Source organism: Heterostelium album (assembly GCF_000004825.1).
Source record: "Heterostelium album PN500 unplaced genomic scaffold PPL_scaffold12, whole genome shotgun sequence".
NCBI lineage: Eukaryota > Evosea > Eumycetozoa > Acytosteliales > Acytosteliaceae > Heterostelium > Heterostelium album.
The window spans coordinates 689267-714667 of NW_008805074.1; the positions used below are offsets into that span (position 1 = coordinate 689267).

General features: G+C 30.9%; 8 protein-coding genes across 8 annotated transcripts; 6 read left to right on the forward strand and 2 right to left on the reverse strand.

Annotated features, from left to right (window-relative positions):
- Nucleotides 1-1191: 1191 nt before the first annotated feature.
- On the forward strand, nt 1192-4423 carry PPL_10231 (leucine-rich repeat-containing protein; the record flags this gene model as incomplete). The annotated part of the gene is made up of 6 exons (XM_020581012.1): nt 1192-1213; nt 1386-1564; nt 1671-1932; nt 2033-2287; nt 2453-2633; nt 2710-4423. The coding sequence occupies 6 exons, from the start codon at nt 1192-1194 to the stop codon at nt 4421-4423; spliced, it is 2613 nt and encodes an 870-aa protein (XP_020428597.1).
- Nucleotides 4424-4688: 265 nt separating this feature from the next.
- Nucleotides 4689-5676, reverse strand: PPL_10232 (SDR family oxidoreductase; the record flags this gene model as incomplete). The annotated part of the gene is made up of 2 exons (XM_020581013.1): nt 4689-5381; nt 5467-5676. 2 exons carry the CDS (start codon nt 5674-5676, stop codon nt 4689-4691), a joined length of 903 nt encoding a protein of 300 aa, XP_020428598.1.
- An 810-nt stretch (nt 5677-6486) lies between these two features.
- Nucleotides 6487-8897, forward strand: rbm8A (RBM8 family RNA-binding protein; the record flags this gene model as incomplete). The annotated part of the gene is made up of 3 exons (XM_020581014.1): nt 6487-7171; nt 7860-7938; nt 8849-8897. 3 exons carry the CDS (start codon nt 6487-6489, stop codon nt 8895-8897), a joined length of 813 nt encoding a protein of 270 aa, XP_020428599.1.
- Nucleotides 8898-12216: 3319 nt separating this feature from the next.
- pdsA (cAMP phosphodiesterase) lies at nt 12217-18024 on the forward strand (the record flags this gene model as incomplete). Its single annotated transcript, XM_020581015.1, has 8 exons — nt 12217-12233; nt 12977-13028; nt 13164-13207; nt 14491-14537; nt 15004-16826; nt 16907-17173; nt 17256-17438; nt 18004-18024. 8 exons carry the CDS (start codon nt 12217-12219, stop codon nt 18022-18024), a joined length of 2454 nt encoding a protein of 817 aa, XP_020428600.1.
- A 214-nt stretch (nt 18025-18238) lies between these two features.
- Nucleotides 18239-19654, reverse strand: PPL_10235 (putative extracellular matrix protein; the record flags this gene model as incomplete). Its single annotated transcript, XM_020581016.1, has 1 exon — nt 18239-19654. One exon carries the CDS (start codon nt 19652-19654, stop codon nt 18239-18241), a length of 1416 nt encoding a protein of 471 aa, XP_020428601.1.
- A 988-nt stretch (nt 19655-20642) lies between these two features.
- On the forward strand, nt 20643-21609 carry PPL_10236 (SDR family oxidoreductase; the record flags this gene model as incomplete). Its single annotated transcript, XM_020581017.1, has 2 exons — nt 20643-20846; nt 20929-21609. The coding sequence occupies 2 exons, from the start codon at nt 20643-20645 to the stop codon at nt 21607-21609; spliced, it is 885 nt and encodes a 294-aa protein (XP_020428602.1).
- A 324-nt stretch (nt 21610-21933) lies between these two features.
- Nucleotides 21934-22895, forward strand: PPL_10237 (SDR family oxidoreductase; the record flags this gene model as incomplete). The annotated part of the gene is made up of 2 exons (XM_020581018.1): nt 21934-22128; nt 22197-22895. 2 exons carry the CDS (start codon nt 21934-21936, stop codon nt 22893-22895), a joined length of 894 nt encoding a protein of 297 aa, XP_020428603.1.
- Nucleotides 22896-23387: 492 nt separating this feature from the next.
- On the forward strand, nt 23388-25209 carry PPL_10238 (pectin lyase-like family protein; the record flags this gene model as incomplete). Its single annotated transcript, XM_020581019.1, has 4 exons — nt 23388-23743; nt 23820-24249; nt 24332-24406; nt 24472-25209. The coding sequence occupies 4 exons, from the start codon at nt 23388-23390 to the stop codon at nt 25207-25209; spliced, it is 1599 nt and encodes a 532-aa protein (XP_020428604.1).
- Between the last annotated feature and the right edge of the window lie 192 nt (nt 25210-25401).

Sequence of the window (25401 nt, forward strand, 5' to 3'; positions counted from 1 at the left end):
TACTATGAGATTACAATCAATCAAAAAAACAAAAAATCGAACATTTTATAATTAAAATAATTTGAAAAAAAAAATTGAAAAAAATTAAATTTTAAAAAGATATTCAAAAAATTTAGTCGGAAAAACGAAACTTTTGATTAGACTGTTTTTCTCACTCTGAAATCATATAAATAACTTGTTTCATTAATCTTTAGATTCATTTATTATTTAATTTATTGAAAAACAACAATTGTTCAAAGCCAACAAATTCTCATAAAGGAGGGGTGTAATTTAGAAAATAATTATAAAGATAGCGCTAGTTTTTTTTTAAGAAATGTTTGTATTGGAGGGGATCATAGTTTGTTGACTATAGTCATTACTGGCACAACTTCAAGACGTTTCTTATCAATCTAGAACAATATTAAGGTGAACATTTCTTGTTATTGAGATCTCAATTATTATTATTGTTGTTGTTGTTGCAATATCATACTGATTTATCCATAAACTACAAAAAATACAAAGAACACATGGAAATAAAAAAAAATGCTATAACAACCAACCTATTTTATCAAATAACGATCTTGTTTGGTTACATGTATGGAAAGAAATATATTTGAAATCAATCCACATGTCCATATATTACATTGTTACTAAGTACACTGAATATAAATGATCATTTTACATTAATAGTATTTCTAGAAATACTACTATCTTTGATTGTATTGAAAATATTTAATATTTATATTATCAAACACAATAAAAAATGATTCATCTCTTTTGAAAATAGTACGCGGGAATAAATCATCACTAAAAAAAATCAAATGATAATCAAATAAATGAAATCGATTTAATTAATTCAAACGAAAAATAGTGAATTCAGATTTTCATTGTTATGTGTGGTTTTTTAGACAAAAAAATATGATAAAATCAAAAAATCCAATCAAATTAATTTTCAAAAAAAAAAAATTGTTTCTTTGAGATCTATTTTTTTGTTTTTTTTTTATTATTAAATTTTTGTCTTGTTCTGTTTAGATCACTTTTATTAAACTAATGTTAAATAATTATTAAATAAATTTGTAAACAATTAATAAATATCAACAAATTAAATACAGATATATAAACGTTTTATAAAAAGTTAATAGTTATTTATATTGTATATAGGTAGAACAGATTTCAGTGTTTAACTACTTAAAAAAAAAAAAATTTATAAAAATGGCCGAGGAAATGGATCCTAGTATGTATAATAATATAATAATATAATAATCTAAATAATTAAAAAAAGAAAATATTGATTGAAAAAAAGTGGAAAGATAATGTTATAATTTTTGAAGAAAATGTTTATTGAGTGATCTTTTTTTTTTTTTTTTGGTATTAACAACATCAAATTGAATATTGAAAATATACAGAGTTTATCGAAGATAGTCTTGGTGCTATTGGAGGTGTATTCGGTGAAGCTAATCTACATAATGTTTGGGTTGAAGCAAACAAGACAGCAGTACCAGCAGCATCAGCATTCAACAAGCGTCTCATGGTAGTCGGTAAATATAAGATGCTATCCTTGAAGAAAGGTACATTCGGTAAATCTGTATGTAAAAGAAAAGAAATGAAATGAAAAGAAAAAGAAAAGAACGCGATCTCAAATTGAATTGAGTGTTAACATTGTCTTATCTATCAATCATTTATCAATACAGGTTGAACTTGAATTCCATCTTTATAGTATTACAGAGATAAATTATCAGGACGATGAAACCGTTGTAATTAAATATCAAGTGGAAGTAGGTGAGCAGCAACAGCATCTTGGAATAACAGTGAAGGCATCGCTCGAGAAGATTCAACAACTGATATTGGCCATCAGAACCAGTTACCGTCAAATCACCTGTGGATTCAGTGAAGAGAATATGTTCAAATTGAATTATCCACCTGAAAAGTTACTTCCATTTTCAACACCATTAGGTATGATTTTTATTGTTTATTGTCTATATAGATAATTGTATTTTTGAATATGAGTTGATTGACAAACAACATTATTTATAAATATATATATGTATTATAGTTATGTCAGCAGCATCAGGATATATAGATACATATATAGCACATTCATACTTTTATAAGACAATCAGTACTCTCGATTATATTAGATACATTCAAGCATTGGATAGCAATGAAACATCGGAACTAGACTATACACATTCACCAGGAAATGATCCAACCTCTGAAATCTCATTCAATCTCTTCACAGCCATTACATCTCTACGTCATAATACTTTCTTTAAATCATTGAATCTAGCCGGTTTGCCACATGCCAACAGTAAATATCATACAATAATTGAGATACTTACAAAAAAAAAAAGAAGGTGCGAGCGTTTCTAACTATAAAATACTTTTCAATTTTATTTAGTTGTATCTGCACTGGGAATGTGTTTGGAAACAAACAAAACAATTACTAAAATCAATCTTTCCAATTTAAGAATAGAACAATCGTTTCAACCGATTGCAAATGGCTTGGTAAAGAATCCATCAAACAGAGTTCAGATGATCGATTTCTCAAAGAATACAATCACCTATCCAGTTATGGTAACTCTTTGCGATTGTTTCTCAAAGTTACAACATGGTCTCGTTAGTTTAGATCTATCCAAATGTAATTTACAACCAAAGTAAGTACTAACGACAACTTGTTTGAAATTAAAGAAAATGTGTATTTCCAGTTTATTAATAATATTATAATAATAGAGCAATTTCAATATTATTTGAATCGTTTGAACGTAATTTTGGTATGTCTTTGGCGCTAAAGTATTTAAATTTATCATATAATAAGATGGGTGATATCGGATCACAGGCGTTGGCCGGTTGGATGTCAAAGATCAAGGGATTCCACTCGCTTCAGAATCTGGTGTTGTCCAACTGCGCTTTGAATTTCCAGATTATGGGACCACCACTTCGTGTGCTCGATGTTCCACGTTTGAATCTCTCGGGTAATCGAATCGATCGTGAAGCATCAAAGACACTGGGATCACAGGTTTTCGACTCGGTGACAACGCTCACCGATTTGAATCTCAGTGAATGCTACCTCAATGCCCAGTCGCTCGAGGACATCTTTGTGGCGTTCAATCGCAACCGAAAGATTGCGCACTTCACAATCAATCTCTCACGAAACAGCTTGGGTGCAGGCGAAGCTTCGATACTCTCGAAATCGATCTCGGGATGTCGCTATCTAGAAGCGCTCGACATCTCTCACAACAAGCTGAATTGTCGATCGCTGATGGAGCTGATCAACGCCATCAAGAACATCGATCGATTCAACCTTCACGAGTTGAACATTGGCAATAACTATTTCACTGTTGGACCTGAGGGTGATCAACTCTGTGGCTTGATCGCTCAGTTCATTACAAACTTCCCAACCGTTCGCACTCTCAATCTCCAAGGTGGACGTTATCCACTTGGAAAATCGCTATTCCCACTACTGGAAACACTGGTAAAGAATCAATCGTTGCGCGAAATCGATATCTCTGACAATGGACTGACAGACGCATCCGCTTCGATCGTCGGTGAAATGCTGAGATACAACAATACACTGCACTATCTCAACCTCGATAGCAATCAATTCGGATTGTCCGGCTGGACATCGATTGCACAACCACTGCTCTTTGACATCAATCGTACATTGAATCACATGATTTTCTCCAAGACTCTCTCGAAAGCCTACACCTCAACCGAGATCCAAAACTTCTCACTTCACCAAGCGTTCAATACTCTCTCGAAAGAGAAGCGTAGCCAATTGATACAGTTGTTCCTAAAGATGCAAGACAAGCTGGCAGAGAATCGTTTCGAGGCATCGTTGGATCTCAATAGCTACGTGTCAGAGTATGCCACTCGTGTTGGATACGTCGTGCCAACCTCGGCTGACGTCGTTCCTCTCGTCCCGGTGCCCGATCATCTCTCAGCACTTCCACTTCCACCTTCACCAATGCCCGAGAATTCCGTATTAAACAAATCACTTCAATCCACCCATCTTCATGACGGTGCCGACAAGAAGTTAGCAACTGGAAACCAGGGCTTGGTAAGCAGTACTGCAAGTACTGGATCAGTGAATGGAAACAGCAACAACAGCAACAATAACAATATTTTACCACCATCGTCGGTTGGCGTTGACCTTAACAAACAAACTCATTCCAACAACGATTCTTTAGCAAATGGAATTAATAATAATAACAATACAACAACATCGGCAGCACCACCAGCACTGTTGCCAACACAGAGCTCTGACTGGCAACCCGACGAAAACAGTGAATTCGAAATTGAGCAAGTTGAAACAGGTAGCAGCTCCTACGTCAACTACGAAAGCAGCGAAGAGGAAATTACAAATTCCGAACACGAATCATCTGACGATAAAAAGAGAAAAAAGAAATCAAAAAACAATTTCCAAAATGAAGCTGAAGTCATATGAAATATTTAAAACAATAATAATAATAACAACAACAGCAACAACAAAAATAACAACATACAAAACAACAATAGCACTATAATTATATTATTTATTAATTAACAAAAAAAACAAAATTATTATATTACATCGACCTTTAAACAAATAAAATCAAATCAAAATAAAAATGAAATCATTAATATATATTTTCTTTGAAGTTCCTCAACAAGATCTTAACTTAAAGTTGAATATTTTTATTTAATTTCTAATGGATTATTTGAGCAATGGATTATTGTTCTTTTTTAAATAAATGAGCATTAGTATTTCCACTACTTAGTAATTCTCTAAGTTTTAATAATCCTAATCTCTTTGAAAACATATAGTCTGTTATGAATTTAGGTAGTATTGAATAGATTTTAAAGAGTGTGGTTAGTGGACCGTAGGAAAAAGTGATTGGAACACTTGGTTTTAGGAGTTGAGCGATGGCATAGTCTGAGAATTGGAGTGCCGTCATATCGTGTTGCTGAGAGGTACCTGCTCTCATGATGATATAGTCTTTGATTGGTTGATAGAGTGTTCTCTTCAGCAGTTCTTGTAACGAGGGTTGTGCTTTCATTGCAATATCCGATTGGATTGCACCTGGTACCACAAGCGATACCTTGATGTCGAATGGCGCCAACTCCATTCGAAGAGCATCGGTCCAAAAGTGAATGGCAGCCTTGCTTGCACAATACATTCCGACGTAAGGATTTGAAATCCAACCGCCTGGGCTACCGATATTGGCAATCAAACCCGATTTCCTTGGAATCATATGTTTGGCTACCTCTCTTACAACGTTAACTACACCAAAGAAATTGGTATCCATCATTCTTCGATTGTCTTCATCAGTGAGATCAATAACCGGTCCATAAATATTGATACCAGCATTATTTATAAGGATATCAATTTTCTCTTCTTTTTGTAAAATTGTATCGATTGCTTCCTTTTTAAATTGTAGATATTTAAATGAATATGTATGTAAATAAGATATTTCTAAAAGTAGTAAGAATCTTTCATTTCTCTTTTACCTTTATAGAATTATTATCACAAACATCTAACTGAACAATATCAACATTTTCTGATTTCAATTTACTAATGGATGAAACATTTCTTGCGGAAGCATAAACTTTGATATTAGGATACTTTGACAGCGACTCGACCAAAGCATGTCCAATGCCTGATGAACATCCAGTTACCAATGCAACTTTTTCATAATTTCTATTAATAGTTGGAATCATTTTTTATTAAATATGGTTGCCAAGTCAAAAACAAAAAACAAAATGAATTATAACAGATTTCAATATGTTATGTTTATATAATATATATATATATTGTTTAATTCCATTCAATGACATGGAAAAATTTTAAAATTTGGGTCAACCACTCAAATTTTTTTAATTTGCTTCTGTTTTTTCATGGAGTTAAACATATATATATTATATACACATATTAGTATTTTTATCTATAGGAAAAAATAAAATAAAAAAAAACCAATACAATATATTTTTTGTATGTTACTGACCAAACGAATTCATTTTGTTCAGATATAAATAAAAATAGATATAAATATAAATAAATATATTATTATTACTCTTTAATATTTTCATACATCAAAAGCAGTAAGCGATCCCTTGAATAAATTACCAATAATATCCATGTGCATACAAAATTTGTTTCAAATAATCGATTAAATATTTAAACTAATCACATTTAATACAACCAATCAAAATTTGTTTACAATTATAAATTAATTCGTCTTCTATATATATTTATTTCATTAACCACCTACTTTAAAAATAATCATGTATATTAATATGATAATGTAAACCGATCAAAAAAAAAAAACAGATTTTTTATTTTTTTTAAAAAAAAAATAATCATAAAAATATTCAATATTCAAAAACAAATAATAAAAAAAATAACAATAACAACACAACAACTACGACTTAACAAACACACAACAACAACAACACAAAACAAAAACAAAACATAAAATTAAAAACAAACGAGATAGTTAAGGTTAGGTTAGGTTAGTTAGTTTGCATGACATGGATATAGATAAACAAAATAATAATAATAATGGTGGTGGTGTTACTGAGGAGTTGGAAGAAGGTGAACAAATTTTCACTTCCGATTTGCGAAAGGGTGTGCTACCAAAGAAGGTGATGAAAGGTAGAGGTGTCATCGATTCGATTGAACGTGACCAACGATATGCTGGCGACTCTGGTTTGTTCGAATCGTTGAACCAAGACGAATCGCTAATCAAGCCGGGCGAACCGATCAAGTCGATCGAAGGTTGGATCGTCGTCGTTACAAACATCCACGACGAAGCACAAGAGTCGGATCTTCGTGATCTCTTCTGTGAGTACGGTGCCATTAGAAACATGCATTTGAACTACGATCGTCGCACTGGATTCACCAAGGGCTATGCACTCATAGAGTACGAGCAAGAGAGCGAAGCGAGCGCCGCCATCAAGGAGAGCGAGAAGATCGAACTGGCCGGTAAGCCACTGACGGTCGACTTTGCATTCGTGCAATCGGTCGATACCACCCCGACACATACCATCCAATTGAGATCGACAAGAACCGGTGGAAGAAGATCAACTGGTGGTGACAGAGATAGAGATAGAGACAGAGATAGAGATAGCAACAACTTTAATAACAACAACAACAACAATAGAAGTAGTAGAAACTATAGAGGTGGTAACAGTGATAACAGAAGGAATAGAGATAGTAACAACAATAACAGAAGATATTAAAAAGTATATTAAGTAAAAATACAGTATACAGTAACAACAACAATCAAAAACAGCAAAAACAACAAACTCTAGGAAGTTAATATTTGTAAACAACTAAATAATTCAACCCAACTTTAAATCAAATCAAATCAAAATCAAATCAATCTACCTTTTTAAAATAGTTGGATGTTCCACGCAATACACAGTACCAACAACTATAAAACGATGATCAATCTACTATATGTATATAATAGCTAGCAAAATGTTTTACAAAATACAAGCTCAAAACAGAATATCAAATTCATTGATAGATGAATACTTATTCACTAACAAAAACAAACAACAAGGATACTTTTATTTATTGAACAACCCATTTTTTTCTTAACTGATCATTACACAAAAGCAATTAATATATATTAAACTTAAGTAACTAATATTGTTTTTTTTATTTTTTTATCATTTAATGCAACTTGAAGTAATAAATTATTAATAAGTGTCATAATCATAAAATCTATTGAATTGTTATAATTAAGAATATGTTCAGTGTTATAAACCTTTAATTATTTTTATTTTTATTTTTTTTATTGAATTTTTTTAAATTGATACAAATTGTTCAAGCTTATTATGATAGTTGTATAACATGTACTCAAACAAACAACTATTGATAGTTTTAAAAAAAAAAGATAAACCATATGTGTTGAAGGTAATTACCTTCAACATCTTCCACAATAGTAGATTAAATAAATCAAAGAATATTCGATTGTTTTTTATAAAATTATCTATATATTTTGATTGACAGCATTCAAACAGTTATATTTAATTTTTATTCATTTATTGTTCACTTCCTTTATCACTCTCTATAACTTCAATTACCATTCTTCTTTTTTTTTTTAATTTATTAAACATCACTCATTTAAGATAATGAATGAGTACTAACTACTACTATAAAATATATTTTTAAAATCGATATACATAGATATTGGTACATTAATTTCTGATGAACCCAATCAAGTAGGTAGTTGTACTACAAGATTACATACGTTTTTGGTTTGCAGAATCTTATTATATTAATTATACATGTTATTGTATATTTACCATATATATCCACTCCCATTTTGTCATAGTCAGGTTTAGCATATCACAACACTCACTCACCCACTCTTTTGAATTCAAAATGTAGATTCATTATTAAACATCCACATAACACACACACATATACACATAACACAAAACACATTTACAATCAACTCACACCACCCAGAACATCAATTATACATATATAAATACATTAATATATATTATATAAAAGATAAAACAACACAAAAATTAAAATAACAAATATAATATTATAGTGTGTTGTTTGTTGTATGTTGTAGTTGTTTTGTTGTTGATGATCTTACAGGTAATGTTATTTATCTATGTACATGGTGTGATTTAAAGTTCATCAAGTTTTAAGAGGTATCTAATTTATAAATCTATATTTATATCGGATATATCTATCTATTATGATATATTATTATTATGTATGTAATTATGAACAACAGAATAAACTATTATCATCTCTAACTACACATTTGGTTGTGTTCACTCACCCTCTTAATCTATTAACCACAACCACAACCACAATCACTACCACATATCAAAACCATAATCAATCAATTTATATATATAGTTCACTCTTTTCATCATCATCATCATTAACATCATCATCAATCATTTAAATAAACTAAACTCAAAGCAACACATGTGTTAAGCTAATTCATTCGTCTCCATAACACCCACAAACTTTCAACACCAAAGAAAATATCACTTGATCAAGTGATTCCACACATAATTAACATATTACACCAAGTTTCAACATTACACACATCGATTATCTTTGATTTAAGGCAATCCTATTGTGGAGAGATGCAGTTTTAATAATTTTTGAAATCAATTAATTCCCAAAACAAGATTGATGATGTATTATTAAAACATGAAAACCACTGACCAGGTTCTATTGGATTGGTTAGTTTTGCATTGTTATTGTCGTTGTTGATTTTTGTGTTTGTTGGTAGAAAAAGAACGAATGGAAGATTGAGGTTGAGAAAGTGTTATTATTGTTGTTAAGTGTTAGTTTGTTTGTTAGAGTGATATTTTTTAATATCATATTAGTTTGATCATCATCAATTGATATTGTTGCCAGCTATATAATCGAATATATATTTTAACAATTGTATATTAATGTACTATCGTTGCTACAACTACTCCCACCCCTCCCAATAAGAGACTTTGATATTCAAATTGGTTAAAGCAGCAGCATGCTTTATTATCAATCAATTCAATTCAAAATTTTAATTTAATTCACACATGTGTTCAGGCTACTAACTAAAATGTGAATCGTCGAGAGGACTCCCAATACAATTGATTTCCAATTCAATATTCTGTTATCATCCTTTTTCAATCCAACCCAATAATACCATGGATTGTGTATGTTTAATCTATTCTACTAATCATATCAACATCATCATCATAATCAATAGTAGTTATTAATATCATGTTAAAAATAAATAGAGTGTTTCCATTTAAATCAGTATCATTAATTTATTAGTTTTTGACAACATTGACAATTCATTAATAATGATAATCAAGTATGTGATTGATAATCGGTATCCCACTTGAAATTAAATAAATTTGATTCTCAATGTAGAACACTTCGTAATTCTACGCTAATATATAATATATAGATAGATAAAATGGTTTTTGTGAATTATTAATAAAATTGAAATCCAATCGACAATCTATCTGTGCTTTGTTGTAAGTGGTGGTTAAATGTTAATAAGCTGAAATGGGATATCCCATTTCAATTTAAAATTGAAATTAACATTTATACCTTGTTCTTTTTTAAATATATTAATTCTTTATTGGTTTTTTTTTTTTTTTTTTTGAAGCAACATGTTTAAAATAGAATAAAATAGAGCTTGAATAAGTTAAATGTGTAGTGTAGGTTCGATTTTAAAATTATTAATCTGTTTAATCAACAACATCAACAACAATATCAACAATAAACCTTCAAAATCAGTAACATTCATCTATTTAATAATTTATTATTGTTATTATTATTATTATTCTTATAAGACAAAATAGATATCTATTTATCTATCCTATCTATCCTATCTTTATCTTTATCTTTATCTATCTATTCTATCAATCTTATAAGAACGTCATTCATTTAGATTAGATATCCAACAGCAGTAAAATATAAAATTGTAAATTCCTTTTATTAAAAATTTTTAAATATAATTTTTTAATTTCCTCCAATAAATTTATGTTTTCATCATACCATACATATCTTGGTAATTAAAAATAACTATTTATTGGAAAATATAGAATTATTATTGTTATTGCTTGTTGGTTATTTTGTTTTGTCCACAAATCCACTTGTCCACAGTCCAATAGTTTTAACTAAAGTTGTTCAGAGTAAGTTAGATTCCCAATAACATTTAAGAAGCGAGTTTGTTTGTTTGTTTCTTTGTTATTTTGATATCATACGTATGGGAGAATATATTTTAGAGATAAACATATTTAAATATTGTATTATGTCCCATTTTCCAAAACATTTTCAGATTAAGATCTGTTATTAACAACAAATTGACAATCAATGTCAACTACACTTCTACTACACTGTGTAGAAACCGTCCCAATATCAGAATTTATAGATATACTTTTAATCAATCGTATCAATTTCAATCATTCCATCCAACGATTATTTTTATAGTACACTTTGACACAAAGAGATGTGAACTAAATTTATTATTATTATTAGTAATAATGTTTCATCTAAATCATAATATTTTAAATATACATCAATAATGTTTATTTTTGGTTATTATCATTATTATGTATCCTTATTTTTTTTTAGTAGTATAATTAATTTACAGATAGATAACGATAATAACCACAAGTGTAAACAATCAATCAATTTTAATGAATCGTACTTACTACATTAACCATTACTACTTTTATTTTATAAATTTGAATAACTTATGCTTTTGGTTTACTAAATGTGTCAGCCTGACTTTGTGTATCTTTTTTTTTTTTTATCTTTAATGAATGAGATGTTGCGTTGTTTTGTTCCTTATAAAAAATAGTGATTTATGAAACACCCAACACTCTCGCTACACTTTTTACTTTTAGATTTCAGTAATGGAAATCTGTTCATTAATAACCCCCCTATATCTGATTAATCAGAAATTCCCCCAGACATTTATTTTATCTTTCATAAAACTCAAGTTGAGCAAAAGCAAAAACTCACCCAAAAAAACATTCTTCACAAAACAATCATCAAATAATTATTTATTTATGAAAATTACTATGTACATAGAGTCAGTAAATAACTAAATCATTTATAAATCAATATAAAAATAGTTGTTATTCTATTATTATTCTTCATTTTTCATCTTCTTTTATAATGAAAGTGAGATTTTAGTTGTTATAACCCTCTCAAATTGGTGTGTGTTGTTCCACCTAACTACTCACAACATACACACTCACACACTCACACCACACCACTACATGATGGAACAACACACACATCATCATCACACAAATCACTAAACATAACATATGCATCATGTTATAACGCAACCAGTGTGTTTGTTTACCACTGAATTGTTTTATTAAACAACGCCAATAATATTGAATTGAAGGAGTCACACAATAAAGTCAGTGACTATCACTAATTAATTGATGAATAACTTGGTTTTGTTTAAAATTGTGACCTGAATCCTCTTGGATGTAACACTTATCGTCAGAAATTAGCTTACCTTTTGACCAACAAAAGTCAACAGCCACTCAACTCATTTACACACAGCCCGCATTTATATATAAAACACCAAATAATGAAATAGATTTTATAATTGTTTTTGTTATTGTTGTTGTTGAGTTGGTTGTGATGGGGCATTGGGAGGTAGCTCCTGTGTCAATGCTAATACCAACAGCTACTCAATCGAGTTGATGATGTAAAGCTCCCACATTTAATATAAAATAAATATATAAATAATGAAAGGAAAACACTTGTGTGTGACAACAATAATCATGATGCTGCATCGACACTTGATAACATACCTCTCCACCTAATGAATATACTGATATTTATGCTAATATATCACAACAACAATATAGCTATTAATATTAACACAGTTGTTGTTGTTGTTGTTGTTGTTGTTGGTTGGACTGCTCCTTGTTTGTTTTCAACTCCAATCAATCGAAATCACTCTATAAAAATCAATCGATATATTAATTCTATCATCATTAATCCTAATGTATAACTGAAATTACTAATTCCGACATCTATTCTTACCATCACAAAACACAAACTATTAAATTAAAACAAAAAGTCGTCACATTAATAACAACAAATAATCATAATTTAATTTAATTTTTTCAATCCAATCACTATTATTATTATTAATATTTATTCAATTTATTAAAATAATTTAATAATAATACTAATATTGGTAATAATTTAGTATTACTATTTATTATTATTAATTCAAATTCAAAAAAAAATATATATATATTTTTTAATAATATTATTATTACGCATTCGAAATTCCATTTGGAAAAAATATTAAAATAATAATAGTCCAGCTTACCATCAATTAGTATACCTGACAAAACAAAAATAGCCAATAATAATAATAATTTTGAGTGATATACTATCATGAGAGTTGATTCAATTAACTATTAATTAGTAATAAAGATATTAAAATAATACCTTAAGCCAATAATAGAGAGCAAGCAGTAATTTTAAAAATAGCATCTTTAGTTTCGTACGCATCATCATAATCATACCACACAATATAATTATAGTATTTGTTTTTTTTTTTTTTTGATACTTATATATTCAAGTTTATATTACATTTTTTCTATCTTTAATTGTTTTTAACAATTAAATGCTTCATTCTTCTTTTCCAACCTATTAATTAAATATTATATAACTATAGTTGCATCACTATTATCGTTTATCTGATAATATTAAAAGTAGGAAGTTAGTTTGTTAAATCAAAACATAACCCAGCATCAACAACCAATACAACTACATATTTTTTACAACCAAAAAATATAATAGCAGTAAAATTGGAAAGAAGAGAAACCATTCCAATTCTCTACAGCTTAATCCGATCGTTCAGAAAATATTTCATTCCCTTTCACATTAGGTAAATAGTTTAAAAATTCAATTCACATCTTTTAAAAACAATGGTGAATGGTGGACCTCATCCCAAATTTTAATAATTACACTCAACACATTCTTTGTTTTATTATTTTAACAAAACTGTTTTTTTTTTTTTAATTGTTCAAAGTGTAGTTGTAACACTCTTATCTCACCACTCACTTCTCACTTATAGTAATTTTAAAATTACTCCACACTCACTACTCAGTCGTTCGTTACACTCATATTCAAAAACACAATGATCTCAAAGTATTGTTAACGTTGATTTGTAGTAGTTGTTCCTAAAATTGTTACTGTTGTTATTTTTGCCTTATTGTTCAACACATCGAAGCTTACATTGTGTTTTTCACTGTAAACTTTAATAACAATGGTACTCTCTGCTCATCAGAAGTGATGGTTTAAACTTTATTTTTTAATTTATACAATATTGTATTTACATTCTCAATGTTCTGTTTGCAGTTTGAAATTCATCTTTTAATTTCTTTCCTTTTTTTATTTTTATTTTAATGTACAAACAAAATTTTGATCAAACCATAAATTGCCACACACACACACAATTTCCTTCACACTCCCACAAATGAAACTTGTGTTATTTGGTGGTGGGAGTAAGAGAATTCATAAATGGTAATATTAGTGGTGAATGTTCACTCATCAGGGCACACTCTTTACTCACATCACCAAAAAAGATGTTGTTAATCAACCACCACACCTTCCATTTAACCCACCAATAATAATAATAATAACACCTCATCCAACAAATCTGAACATTAATTTCCAAATTTGTTTCAACCTCTATACCCTTTAGATATATACATTTTTTATATCAATTAAAAATTCACAACAATAACAAGTCATGATAATCAACCAAATCACTCTATATTAATAAGGCAATAGGTGCACCAAAGAAAACAAAATCAGCCAAACAACAATAATTTAATAAAACCAATCAATTAAAAAAAACAAAAATAACAAAAATAACAAAAAAAAAAAAATACATTGGAAATATTTCAATATAAATAATTCATCATCAAATATCATCTGTTAAAAATGAATTTTCCAATATTTGGATCATCTCTAAAATAATAATTATTTAATAATAGATTTTCACTATCAACTTCAAACCATTGCATTGCGCATTCTTTAATTTGTAAAATAATTGCCATTCAATAATATAGCCACCATCACTATCAACCAAAATTTTTATTTGAAAATCTTAAAATTCAAAACATATTAATCTAATTCCTTTCCCACTATAACATTCAACATCCATCCCAACTGAAAATCAATCAATTTTATCAACTTTATTGGATAATTATTAACAACCTTGTTACTTGTCCGGTCGACCAATAATAGAGAATTATTTATTCTACCCTTAAGCCATCTGATTCACTCATTAAATTGGGTTGCGCAATCCAAAACCATGTATCAACTAACCAATGTATTAAGGTATTTATAAACTGAGAGAGTGGACCAAGTAAAAAAAGTCAAGTTTACTAATTTTGTTTTTTTTTTTTTTTTTTTCTAAACCAATTAATTTTTTTTATCAATGAATTACTTAAGACCTCTGTATATAGCTTTTATTTTATTTATAATATTAAATATTACTAGTTTAGTAAAATGTGAAATACCATCACGAGCAAGTACCAGTTCTACTTCTAACCCCTATCCTAAAAATAATCCCTCTACCTATCCTTCCTTAAACTCTCCTCCATCTAAATATAATACTTACCCTTATCCTGCTTCGCCATACTCACCAAACTATAAGTCTACATATCCCCCATATCCTATTAAAGATTTGACTACTTCTTCTACTACCTCTAAATCCTCTACTACCTCTTTTAATCCTACTACCTCCACTTCTTCTACAATTTCTACTACTTCTACTTCTACCTCTTCTACTACCTCTTTCTCTCGTTCTACTTCTGATGCTTCTACTAATACTAATCCTGAGTCCTCATCTTCATTTGATCATAATTCAAATAAAAATACACCATCTGATTCACATGATTCCATTAACTCTCTTTCTTCTGAGAATAGTGATAATTCACAATCACCTGCACACTATATCCCTCAACCATCATCACAAACACAAACACAAACACAAACACCAGTACAATATACTCCACAACCATCACAAATTCAAACACAAAACACTCCACAACCATCGCAAATCCAAACACAAAACAATCCACAACCAACTCAAAATCAACAACGTACACCACAACCAAGTGTAACACCATCACAATATACTCCACAACCATCACAAACCCAAACACAAAACACTCCACAACCAACTGAAAACCAACGTACTCCACAACCATCACAAATCCAAACACAAAACACTCCACAGCCCTCACAAAAACAATATCAAACAACATCTCAACCATCGCAAACTCAAATACAAAATACACCACGCCCACAAACACCATCACAAAACCCAAGTCAATCATCACAATCAAGCAATCACAAAGAAATACAAGAATCTGATATTTTACATTCATCTGATATTCAATACCCATCACAACCACAAAAAATAGTGAAACATCAGAATACATACAATCCAAATTCGACACCAATTCCTGCTCCTCAAACCAAAAGCAATAATCCATCAACACCCACTCCAATTGATAAAGTCAAAAACAATGCTCCTCCTTCCAATATTCCTACTGCCTATCCTTCCCCTCCTTCTACCCCCTATCCTGCTCCTCCTTTCCAAAATACCAATTACAAATATAATCCTAACACTGAATTTTCCTCTTTTGACAAACAACAGTCTTTAGATAATCCATATAATATGTATTCCAATGACTTGGGTAAATATCACCAGCGACTGCTTAGATTTAAATCTAAACATAACAACTTTTTGAAAATGATAAAACAACAACCACAAACTAACTGGATGCAAACCGAAGCGTGCAAGAAAGCATCTTTTATAACTATCCCACTAGGTACTGCCGGTGGACTCGACGAAAGTAATTTATCCTCATTTTTATTGACCAAGAAGGGTTCCAACGTCTTCATCGCACTCGACGCTGGCACTCTCTGGACTGGCATTGCAAGATTCATCAGCAACAGAAACTACAACAATCTCATTAATATTACATTCCCTGTGTGGGCCACCCAGATCGACCAGCAAGTAGCATGGTTCATTAGAAACCACATCCTCGGATACTTTATCGGCCATTCACATCTCGATCATATCAACGGATTAATCGAAGCTAGTCCAGAAGATTACTTGCCACCATCGGCACTTGATATGCAGCCACCCATTGAAGGTGGTCTGTTAGGTATGGTAAAAGCAATTCTAGATCCAACCATCTCAATTGGAGGTAGCCCAAATGTACTCAAAAAGAAAGCAATCGTAGGATTACCTTTTACGGTGAATGCTATAAAAACGCATCTTTTTAATAATATTATTTGGCCAAATTTACCAGGTGTATGTAATTTATAAATTAATTATAATTATAATGGAAAGATCAAATAATAATGATGGATATACTAATTGATATTAATTAGTATGGTAGATATGATTACTATACATTGGATATTGCACAAAACTACGATTTGTCTCAGTTGGTTTTCCTTAATGAAACACAGAAACAGGCTCTTAATGGATTTTTCCCAACAACCATGGAAATGATGCCATTCGAGACATGTCACAACGATATTCTTTCAACTTCATTCCTCTTCACCGACAAGACAACTGGTGAACAAATTATATTTTTCTCTGATACTGGTGTACCAAGTGGAAATTATAATTGTGATTGGCAACAAAGAATTTATGTATGTAAAAATAATTATATTGACATTCTTATAATTATTTTACTAATATTCTATTTTTATTTAATTTTTTTAAATTAAACAGAATGTATGGAGAAAAGTAAAAATTGATAAATTGAAAGCAATATACTTGGAGTGTTCCTTCCCAAACAATGCTACTGATGCCAGTTTGTTTGGTCATTTACGTCCAAAGGATATTCAACCAATGCTCCATTCACTCATCGATATGTCTGTACAAACCATCCCAAAAACCAACAACCTCAATCATGTAAAATTGATAATTCAACACATCAAGCCAATGGTGAACCAAAACACCTCCAATAGATTGACGATTCGACAACTTATCTATAAGGAACTAACAGAGAATAATCCAACTGGAATCAACGTAGTCATCCCCCAACAGGGTGAATTAATATGTATATAGATTATTATTTATTAATTCTTTATATAATTGGCTCGAACTTTAAATCATAATAAATTATTATTTATTCAGAAAAAAAAAATCTTTTCTTTTTTGTTGATTTTAATTTATTTATTCAAGTTTGTCCACTAGTTGATTTTCATATCTATATTATTGTCAAATTAAATTCTGAGAAAAACAGATATTCGTAGATAGATTTTATTCATAACATTTTGAAATTCTATTATAATTCAATTTCAAAACAAAATTATTATTATTTTTCTTTTTATAAAAAAAGTTAGAAAAATAGATTAAATTTAATAGAATACTTATTATTTTGGAATTCTTTCAATAGACTCTACCGGTTCTTTATTAATTTTGGTTTAATGAAAGGCTCTATAAAAAAATACAATTTCATTTTTTTCTTGAATAGGATAATTTCCAATTTAAATAAAAACAAAAAATCAAGAAAATACCACAAATTACAATAAAAACAAAATGGTTCACCATTTTATCTTTGTATAATTTATACTCTAAAGTGTTTTCTTATTTATTCTTTTGGAAAAAATAAAATAAATTTTAATAACAAGAGAATAAACATTTTTTTTTTAAAGGAGGTTAAAAATTGAAATATAATATCAAATTTATTTAAATAATAGGTTGAAACATTAGAAATCACAAAGATCAGAAAAGTCTAGGTCTAGATCAAGATTGATGTTTTGACAACAATGTGGTCCACAACACAATTCGGTACATGGACAGACTGGACGAGGACGACAGGTGGCTGGTCTTGGAACTGATACGATTCCACAGTTTGGAATATTGGTGTAAAAACAGCCTCTGATACGATCGCAGCCATCGGTGGTACAAGAATTTCCATCATTGCAAACGATGGGTGTGAAAACACAACCACTGTTTGGATTGCAGCTGTCTGAGGTACAGGCATTACCATCATCACAATTGATGTTGGTACCAACACATCCTTTGTTTGGATCACATTCATTCGAGATACATTGGTTGGTTGTAGATTGACATGAAACTGTTGTGTGTGTGCAACCAGTATTCTTATCACATCCGTCATTGGTGCATAAATCGTTGTCATCACAGGAGATCGCTGAATTCGCGCAGCCAGTAGCATTATTACAACTGTCATAGGTACATTGATTTCCATCGTTACAATTAACTGGTGAATTAACACAACCGTAAGAACCACAGGAATCAGAGGTACACTCATTATTGTCATCGCAAGAGATTGGAGTGTTTACACAACCATTGGAACCACAGGAATCACTTGTGCATGGGTCGGAATCATCACAAGATACTGGAGTGTGAGAACAACCACTTAGGGGGTTACAAGCATCGTTTGTACATTGATCATTGTCATCACAAGAGATTGGTGTATTCACACATCCATTTTGTCCACAGGAATCAGAGGTACATTGGTCATTGTCATCGCATGAGATTGGAGTGTTTACACAACCATTGGAACCACAGGAATCACTTGTGCAAGGGTCATTGTCATCACAAGATACTGGAGTGTGAGAACAACCACTTGCAGAGCTACAGGCATCATTTGTACATTGATCATTGTCATCACAAGAGATTGGTGTATTCACACATCCATTTTGTCCACAAGAATCAGATGTACATTGATCATTGTCATCGCATGAGATTGGAGTGTTTACACAACCATTTTGTCCACAAGAATCAGATGTACACTGATCACTGTCATCGCACGAGATTGGAGTGTTTACACAACCATTGGAACCACAGCTATCAGTTGTGCATGGGTCGGAATCATCACATGAGATTGGCGAATGTACACATCCTTGGTTTGGACTACAGCTATCTTGAGTACAGGCATTTCCATCGTCACAAGCAATTGGAGAGTGAACACAACGACCACCATTACAACCATCGTTTGTACACATATCATTGTCATTACAAGTATCTCTCATCGGACAGTTTCCAACGTCAGGACAGTCGACTTCTACACAGACTCTGATACGGTCCTCCACTTCACAGAGAACAGTGCCAACCAACAACGAAAACAACAAAATAGTTTTAATATTAGTAATATTCATATTAATTGTTATATTTGTAATATCTTTTAATTGAATATTATTTGATATTGATTGATAATGTTAAAGTTCATTCAATTTATACTCATTCATAGTTTCTAGCAAACCTATAATTAATTTGAAAAATTAACAAAATAGAGATAAAATGATCATCAGTTTCAAGCTCCTTGTTTGTAATAAACATGATATTATAGATAATTTGACTTTAAATAGTTACAATTTTAAATCTAAATTCAATTAGAATTCTTTGGTTCATTCAAGTCAGATAGATTACAATCATTTCTAAATTTTATTAGCATAAACCTAAGCTAAAATAGTTGAAGAATATCTTTTTTTTTGAACATATAACAAAAATTGTTTCTAGGACTAAAAAAAACAGTAGCAACCTACACAACAAAACAGTTAACAACACCAAGAGTCGTCTGGGTGTCCACAATTATGTAGATTCAACAAAGATGATCATCAATCCGTTAAGAAATATCCATCGTGCACGCACATATTCCAGAGTCGTATTCAACGTAAATTTGAATAATGGATTGGAAATACATATTGCAATTTTTGTGAAGAGCGATGTTGTGGCAAAAACTTTTTTGTTTGGTTCTTTTTTCTTTATAGTTCGTGTTGACGTTATTTAAACAGTAATAACAACGACTGTTTGTTAATGATTTAAAACACATTTAATAAATACAATTTTTTTTGACGCGAAATAATGTTTTTTTTAATTTTTTTACATCGTTTTACCAATTCAAGTTGGATCGACCAAACACCATTATTGCGAGGTTAGTAAATGAATAAATAAATTCATATTGCGAATGGTGTTATAAAAAATAAAAAATAAAAAAATCATTGTTGACATACATGTTTCTGTCTTTGATTAAACAAAAAAAAAAAGTTTAGTTTTCAAAAAAGTTTGTTTCTTTTATTTTATTTTTTTATTTTAACATTGTTTAAATTAATTTTATTGTATTTATATATATTGATTGTATAAGATATGTCAAATTCACAACAAAGGAATACTATTGTATTGATTACAGGAACAAGTAGTGGAATAGGAGCTTCACTGGTCCATTCAATTGCTAAATATCCAAATATCAAAGTGTATGCCTCTGCAAGAAATCTATCGTCGATCAAACATCTCAAAGACAAGAATATATCTACTATTCAATTGGATGTCTGTGATAATTCATCCATTAAAGTATGTTAATAAAATAATATCAAAAAAAGGAGAATACAAGATAATTTATGATCATAATTCCACCAAAATATTTATTATTAAGAGTGCAGTTGATACTATCATCAACGAGGAAGGAAGAATCGATATCCTGATAAACAATGCCGGTATCAATATTTATGGACCTGTCATCGATATACCAGAGGTTGACAATCGTAGGTTGTTTGATGCAAACTTTTTCGGTACGATAGCTGTCACCCAAGAAGTAGGTAGACACATGATCGAGCGACGATCCGGTTTGATTGCAAACATCTCGAGTATCTCTGGTTTGATTACAACTCCGTTCGACGGTCTCTACTGTGCAAGCAAAGCAGCTCTAAACGCTTGGTCCGACTCGCTACGAATGGAACTGGCACCGTTCAACATTCGAGTTTGCATAGTGATGCCAGGTTCCATCAAAACGGAACTCGCCAACAATGCAAAGAGTACACTTGAACAACTCTTGGACAACACTGTCTATCATGATATTAAAGATTCGATTGTGTTGCGATCGACCACCTCACAAGACAATAGTATTCCATCGACTCAATTCTCTGAAAGAGTTGCAGCAGAACTTCTCAAATCCAATCCACCATCGAGATTTGCTTACGGACCACTCTCTACACTTTTTAAACTCTTAAATTTCGTTCCAACATTCATCTTGGATTATGTATTTTCAAAGAAATTTGGATTATTAAAACTAAAGTCTCTCATAGAGAAATCAACTCAAAATACAACTAAACAATAAAATATGTATATTAAGCTTTTTGTTACATTAATTGGTATTTCTCTGTTATCATTACAGTAGCAGAACTTCTCAAATCTACACACAATTCTTATACTCTTAAATTACGTTACAACATTATTATTATGATAATAGTATGATGTATTTTCAATGGTTGATAATTTAACACAATTTTTATTCGGGGTAGATGTATGATCATTGTGGTGCAATGAAATTCGATTGACAACCAATTTTGACAAAATTTTTTTTATTAATATCTTATTTATTTAAATAACATATTTATTTGACCTTTCTATTGTTATTTTTCTCTATTTTATATTTACAACTATGTCAGGATCAACAAGAATTGTTTTAGTAACTGGTACTAGCAGTGGTATTGGTGAAGCCATCGTAAAGTCATTTACCAAACACCCAAATATCAAAGTATATGCATCTGCAAGAAATCTTGCATCTATCAAAAAACTAGAATCAAACAATGTTAGTATTGTTCAACTGGATGTCTGTGATAAATCATCAATTAAAGTATGTTTTAAAAACAAATAGCTATATAACTTATTCATCATTTTAATAATATAAACATATTATTTTAGAATGCTGTAGATTTTATTATTAAAAAAGAAGGTAGAATCGATATTTTAGTTAATAATGCTGGAATGAATATTTATTCGCCTGTTATTGAGATGACTGAGGAAGAGGGAAGACGTTTGATGGATACCAATTTTTTCGGAGCGATAGAGGTAACTAAAGAGGTCGGCATGCATATGATTAAGCGTCGTTCCGGTCTGATTGCAAACATTGGTAGTATTGTCGCGCTTGTCTCCACACCTTTCGCCGGTATGTACTGTGCAAGTAAGGCTGCTCTTCACGCGTGGTCCGATTCTCTGCGTATGGAGATGGCACCGTTTAACGTGCAGGTATCGATCGTGATGCCCGGTGCAATCAAATCGGATCTGGTAAAGAATGCACAGGATCCACTGACCGATCTCCTCAACCGTACAATCTACCACCAGATCAAAGATGAAATCATCAAGCGTTCCAATTCATCACAAGATAATGCGATACCAGCCGAAGATTTCTCGGACTATGCGGTCAACCAGATACTCAAACCGAATCCACCAGCCAGATTCGCGTATGGACCGCTGTCAACTCTCTTGAAAATCCTACATTACCTACCGTGTTGGATTCCCGATTTCCTATTCTCAAAGAAATTCGGTCTTGCTAAACTCAAATCAATCATTTCAAATGAGTCAACATCAACAGATAAATCTAAATCAGATAAAATCGAATAATTACAACTAGTATTTCTAATTTATTTCTAGTTTTATATAATCTTATAATTTAAAATAAAATCTTTTGAATTAAATTAAATACATTTTTTTAAGGAAATTGACAACATAATCATGAATGTCAAAAACCACTTTAGATGACTCAATCTTTTTTGGGGTGCAAAAAAAACAATCACATTGTTGACATCAACCCACTATTTTGATCCAATGCTGAACAAAAAAAAAGGTTTTTTTTAAGTGAATGGGGGTTTGTTTAAATAAATAAAGCTTATTTCTTAATTTAGGAAAAGAAAAGATTCTTTTTTTATTTAAAATAATATCTTATTTTACTATTTTTTATTTATTTTTTTATACAAATACAGATACAAGATACATACAAACGAACAAACAATGATGTCAAAGTTTTATAGCTTGTTGTTTGTATATATCTTTGTGGTGGTTGGATATTTTAGTGTATGTGGACACGCTCAGCAGCTAACAGACAAGATATGTTATATGTCATCAAATGTCAGTGAGATTGTTGATTTGTGTTGTGATGCAGATGCACCTTGTACATCGATTAGCGCAATTTTCAACTCATTGAAAGCACAGAGCATTGATTTGACCACTCTGAATCTTACCATCCAGATTTCAGAGGGTCTCTATAACAGCAGTGGAAATACAGATCTCTACATTTTCGGACAGACCTTAAATCTCATTGGAAGCACCAACGGATCAACAACTTTTATCGGATCTAGTAACAGAGTTTTCACCATTCCAGAGCCAGTCGGAACTGGTGTTAACCCACCAATCATAACCAACTTGAATTTACAACAACTTAATTTCGTTAATTTCACAACAACAGGTGGATCGTAAGTCAAATTCTTTCACCAATTTTCAAAACAAACACAATCTAATCATAACTAATTTACTGTTTACTATTTACAGTGTTGTCAATGCAGATATTACAAATACGACATTGTTATTGAATATCCAACAATGTAGCTTCCAAAATCTGAGTTCCACTGGCGATGGTGGTGTTTTGCTATTGAATTTGAACTCCTTGTCACACGACAATGCCAATCTATCTAGAATCAATGTAAATATTGCCGATTCTCAATTCATTTCTAATGGTGCAGCAAATAGTGGTGGTGCAATCAGTGTTACTCTTGGACAACTTAGATTGGACAGATGTTCATTTCAATCGAACAATGCCAGTGATGGAGGTGCTATCAGCTCCACTGGTCCGGTAGTTGCATTCCACTCTAACTTTACAGGTAACCAAGTCACTGACGAAGGTGGTGCACTCACCTTAAACTATCAACATATTGCATATTCACTTTTCAGTCATTGCCTATTCACCGCAAACAATGCAGTTGTAAGTATAACTCAAACATATACCAATTATTTTCTCCTCTTAATCATTAATCTTACTGATTTCTAATTAAATCTATTTATAGACTGGTGGTTCAATTTCAGGTCATCAAACACAAATACATTTACATAAATCAAACTTTATTCAAAATAAAGCAGTTGTAAGTTTAATTCCTATAGATATTTATTTAGTTAACAACTAAAGTGTAATCTTTATTTACTTTAGACCGGTGGAGTAATTAATTTGGTGGCACCAGCAAGTCAGTTGAATGTATCTTATTGTTCTTTCGATAGTAATGAAGCAGAAGGTCAAGGTGGTAGTATCTACCAAGATAACAATTCAATCTTTTTGTTGACTCAATCGAATTTCACAAGGAATACAGCTAACAGAGGTGGTGCAATCATGTTTAGTCAATCGAATGGTTACGTCAATGGTGTTATAATGCAATCGAATGTCGCGACATCTGGCGGTGCTCTCTATACAACAGCATCTCATTTCACTATGAACGATACGGTGATCGAAGACAACACTGCCGATCAGGGTGGAAGTATCTATTGTTCAGACTCTGAGATTACCATTCCATCCGCGATTATCATCGATGACAATCACGACAACGATAACACAACCAGCACCGATAGTGCAGAGAATCAATTGAATCAATACAATATCTTTTGTAGCTTGGTACCGACCTATACCTATTGTAAGTTCTTTGGTGCCGACGACTACGTCGATGTCTGTGGTGAAGTAGACATACCATCGAAAGGTGGATTACCAATCTCCAAACTCGCATTGGTATTCATCATCATCGGTGGAGTCATTGCATTAGGTTTAATATCATTTGGTATCGGATGTCTCTTGGCCAGATCAACGGACAAGGGTGATAAAAACTATGCACCTGTACTCGACGCTATCAACACTGGAATAAGCGATGACGAAGACAGAAAGTCTACATCATCAAATTAATCTTATTTATTCACACACACACACCTTTTTAATCCAATAGTTATTCACACACAATTGAAAGGAGACTTTTATATAATTTTGGAAGAAAAACATTGTAAACATATAGAGTATTTGAATTAATAAAAACAATCTATTGTATTAATATCATTAAAACCTTTTTCTTATATTGAGTTTAATTAATTAAATCATTAG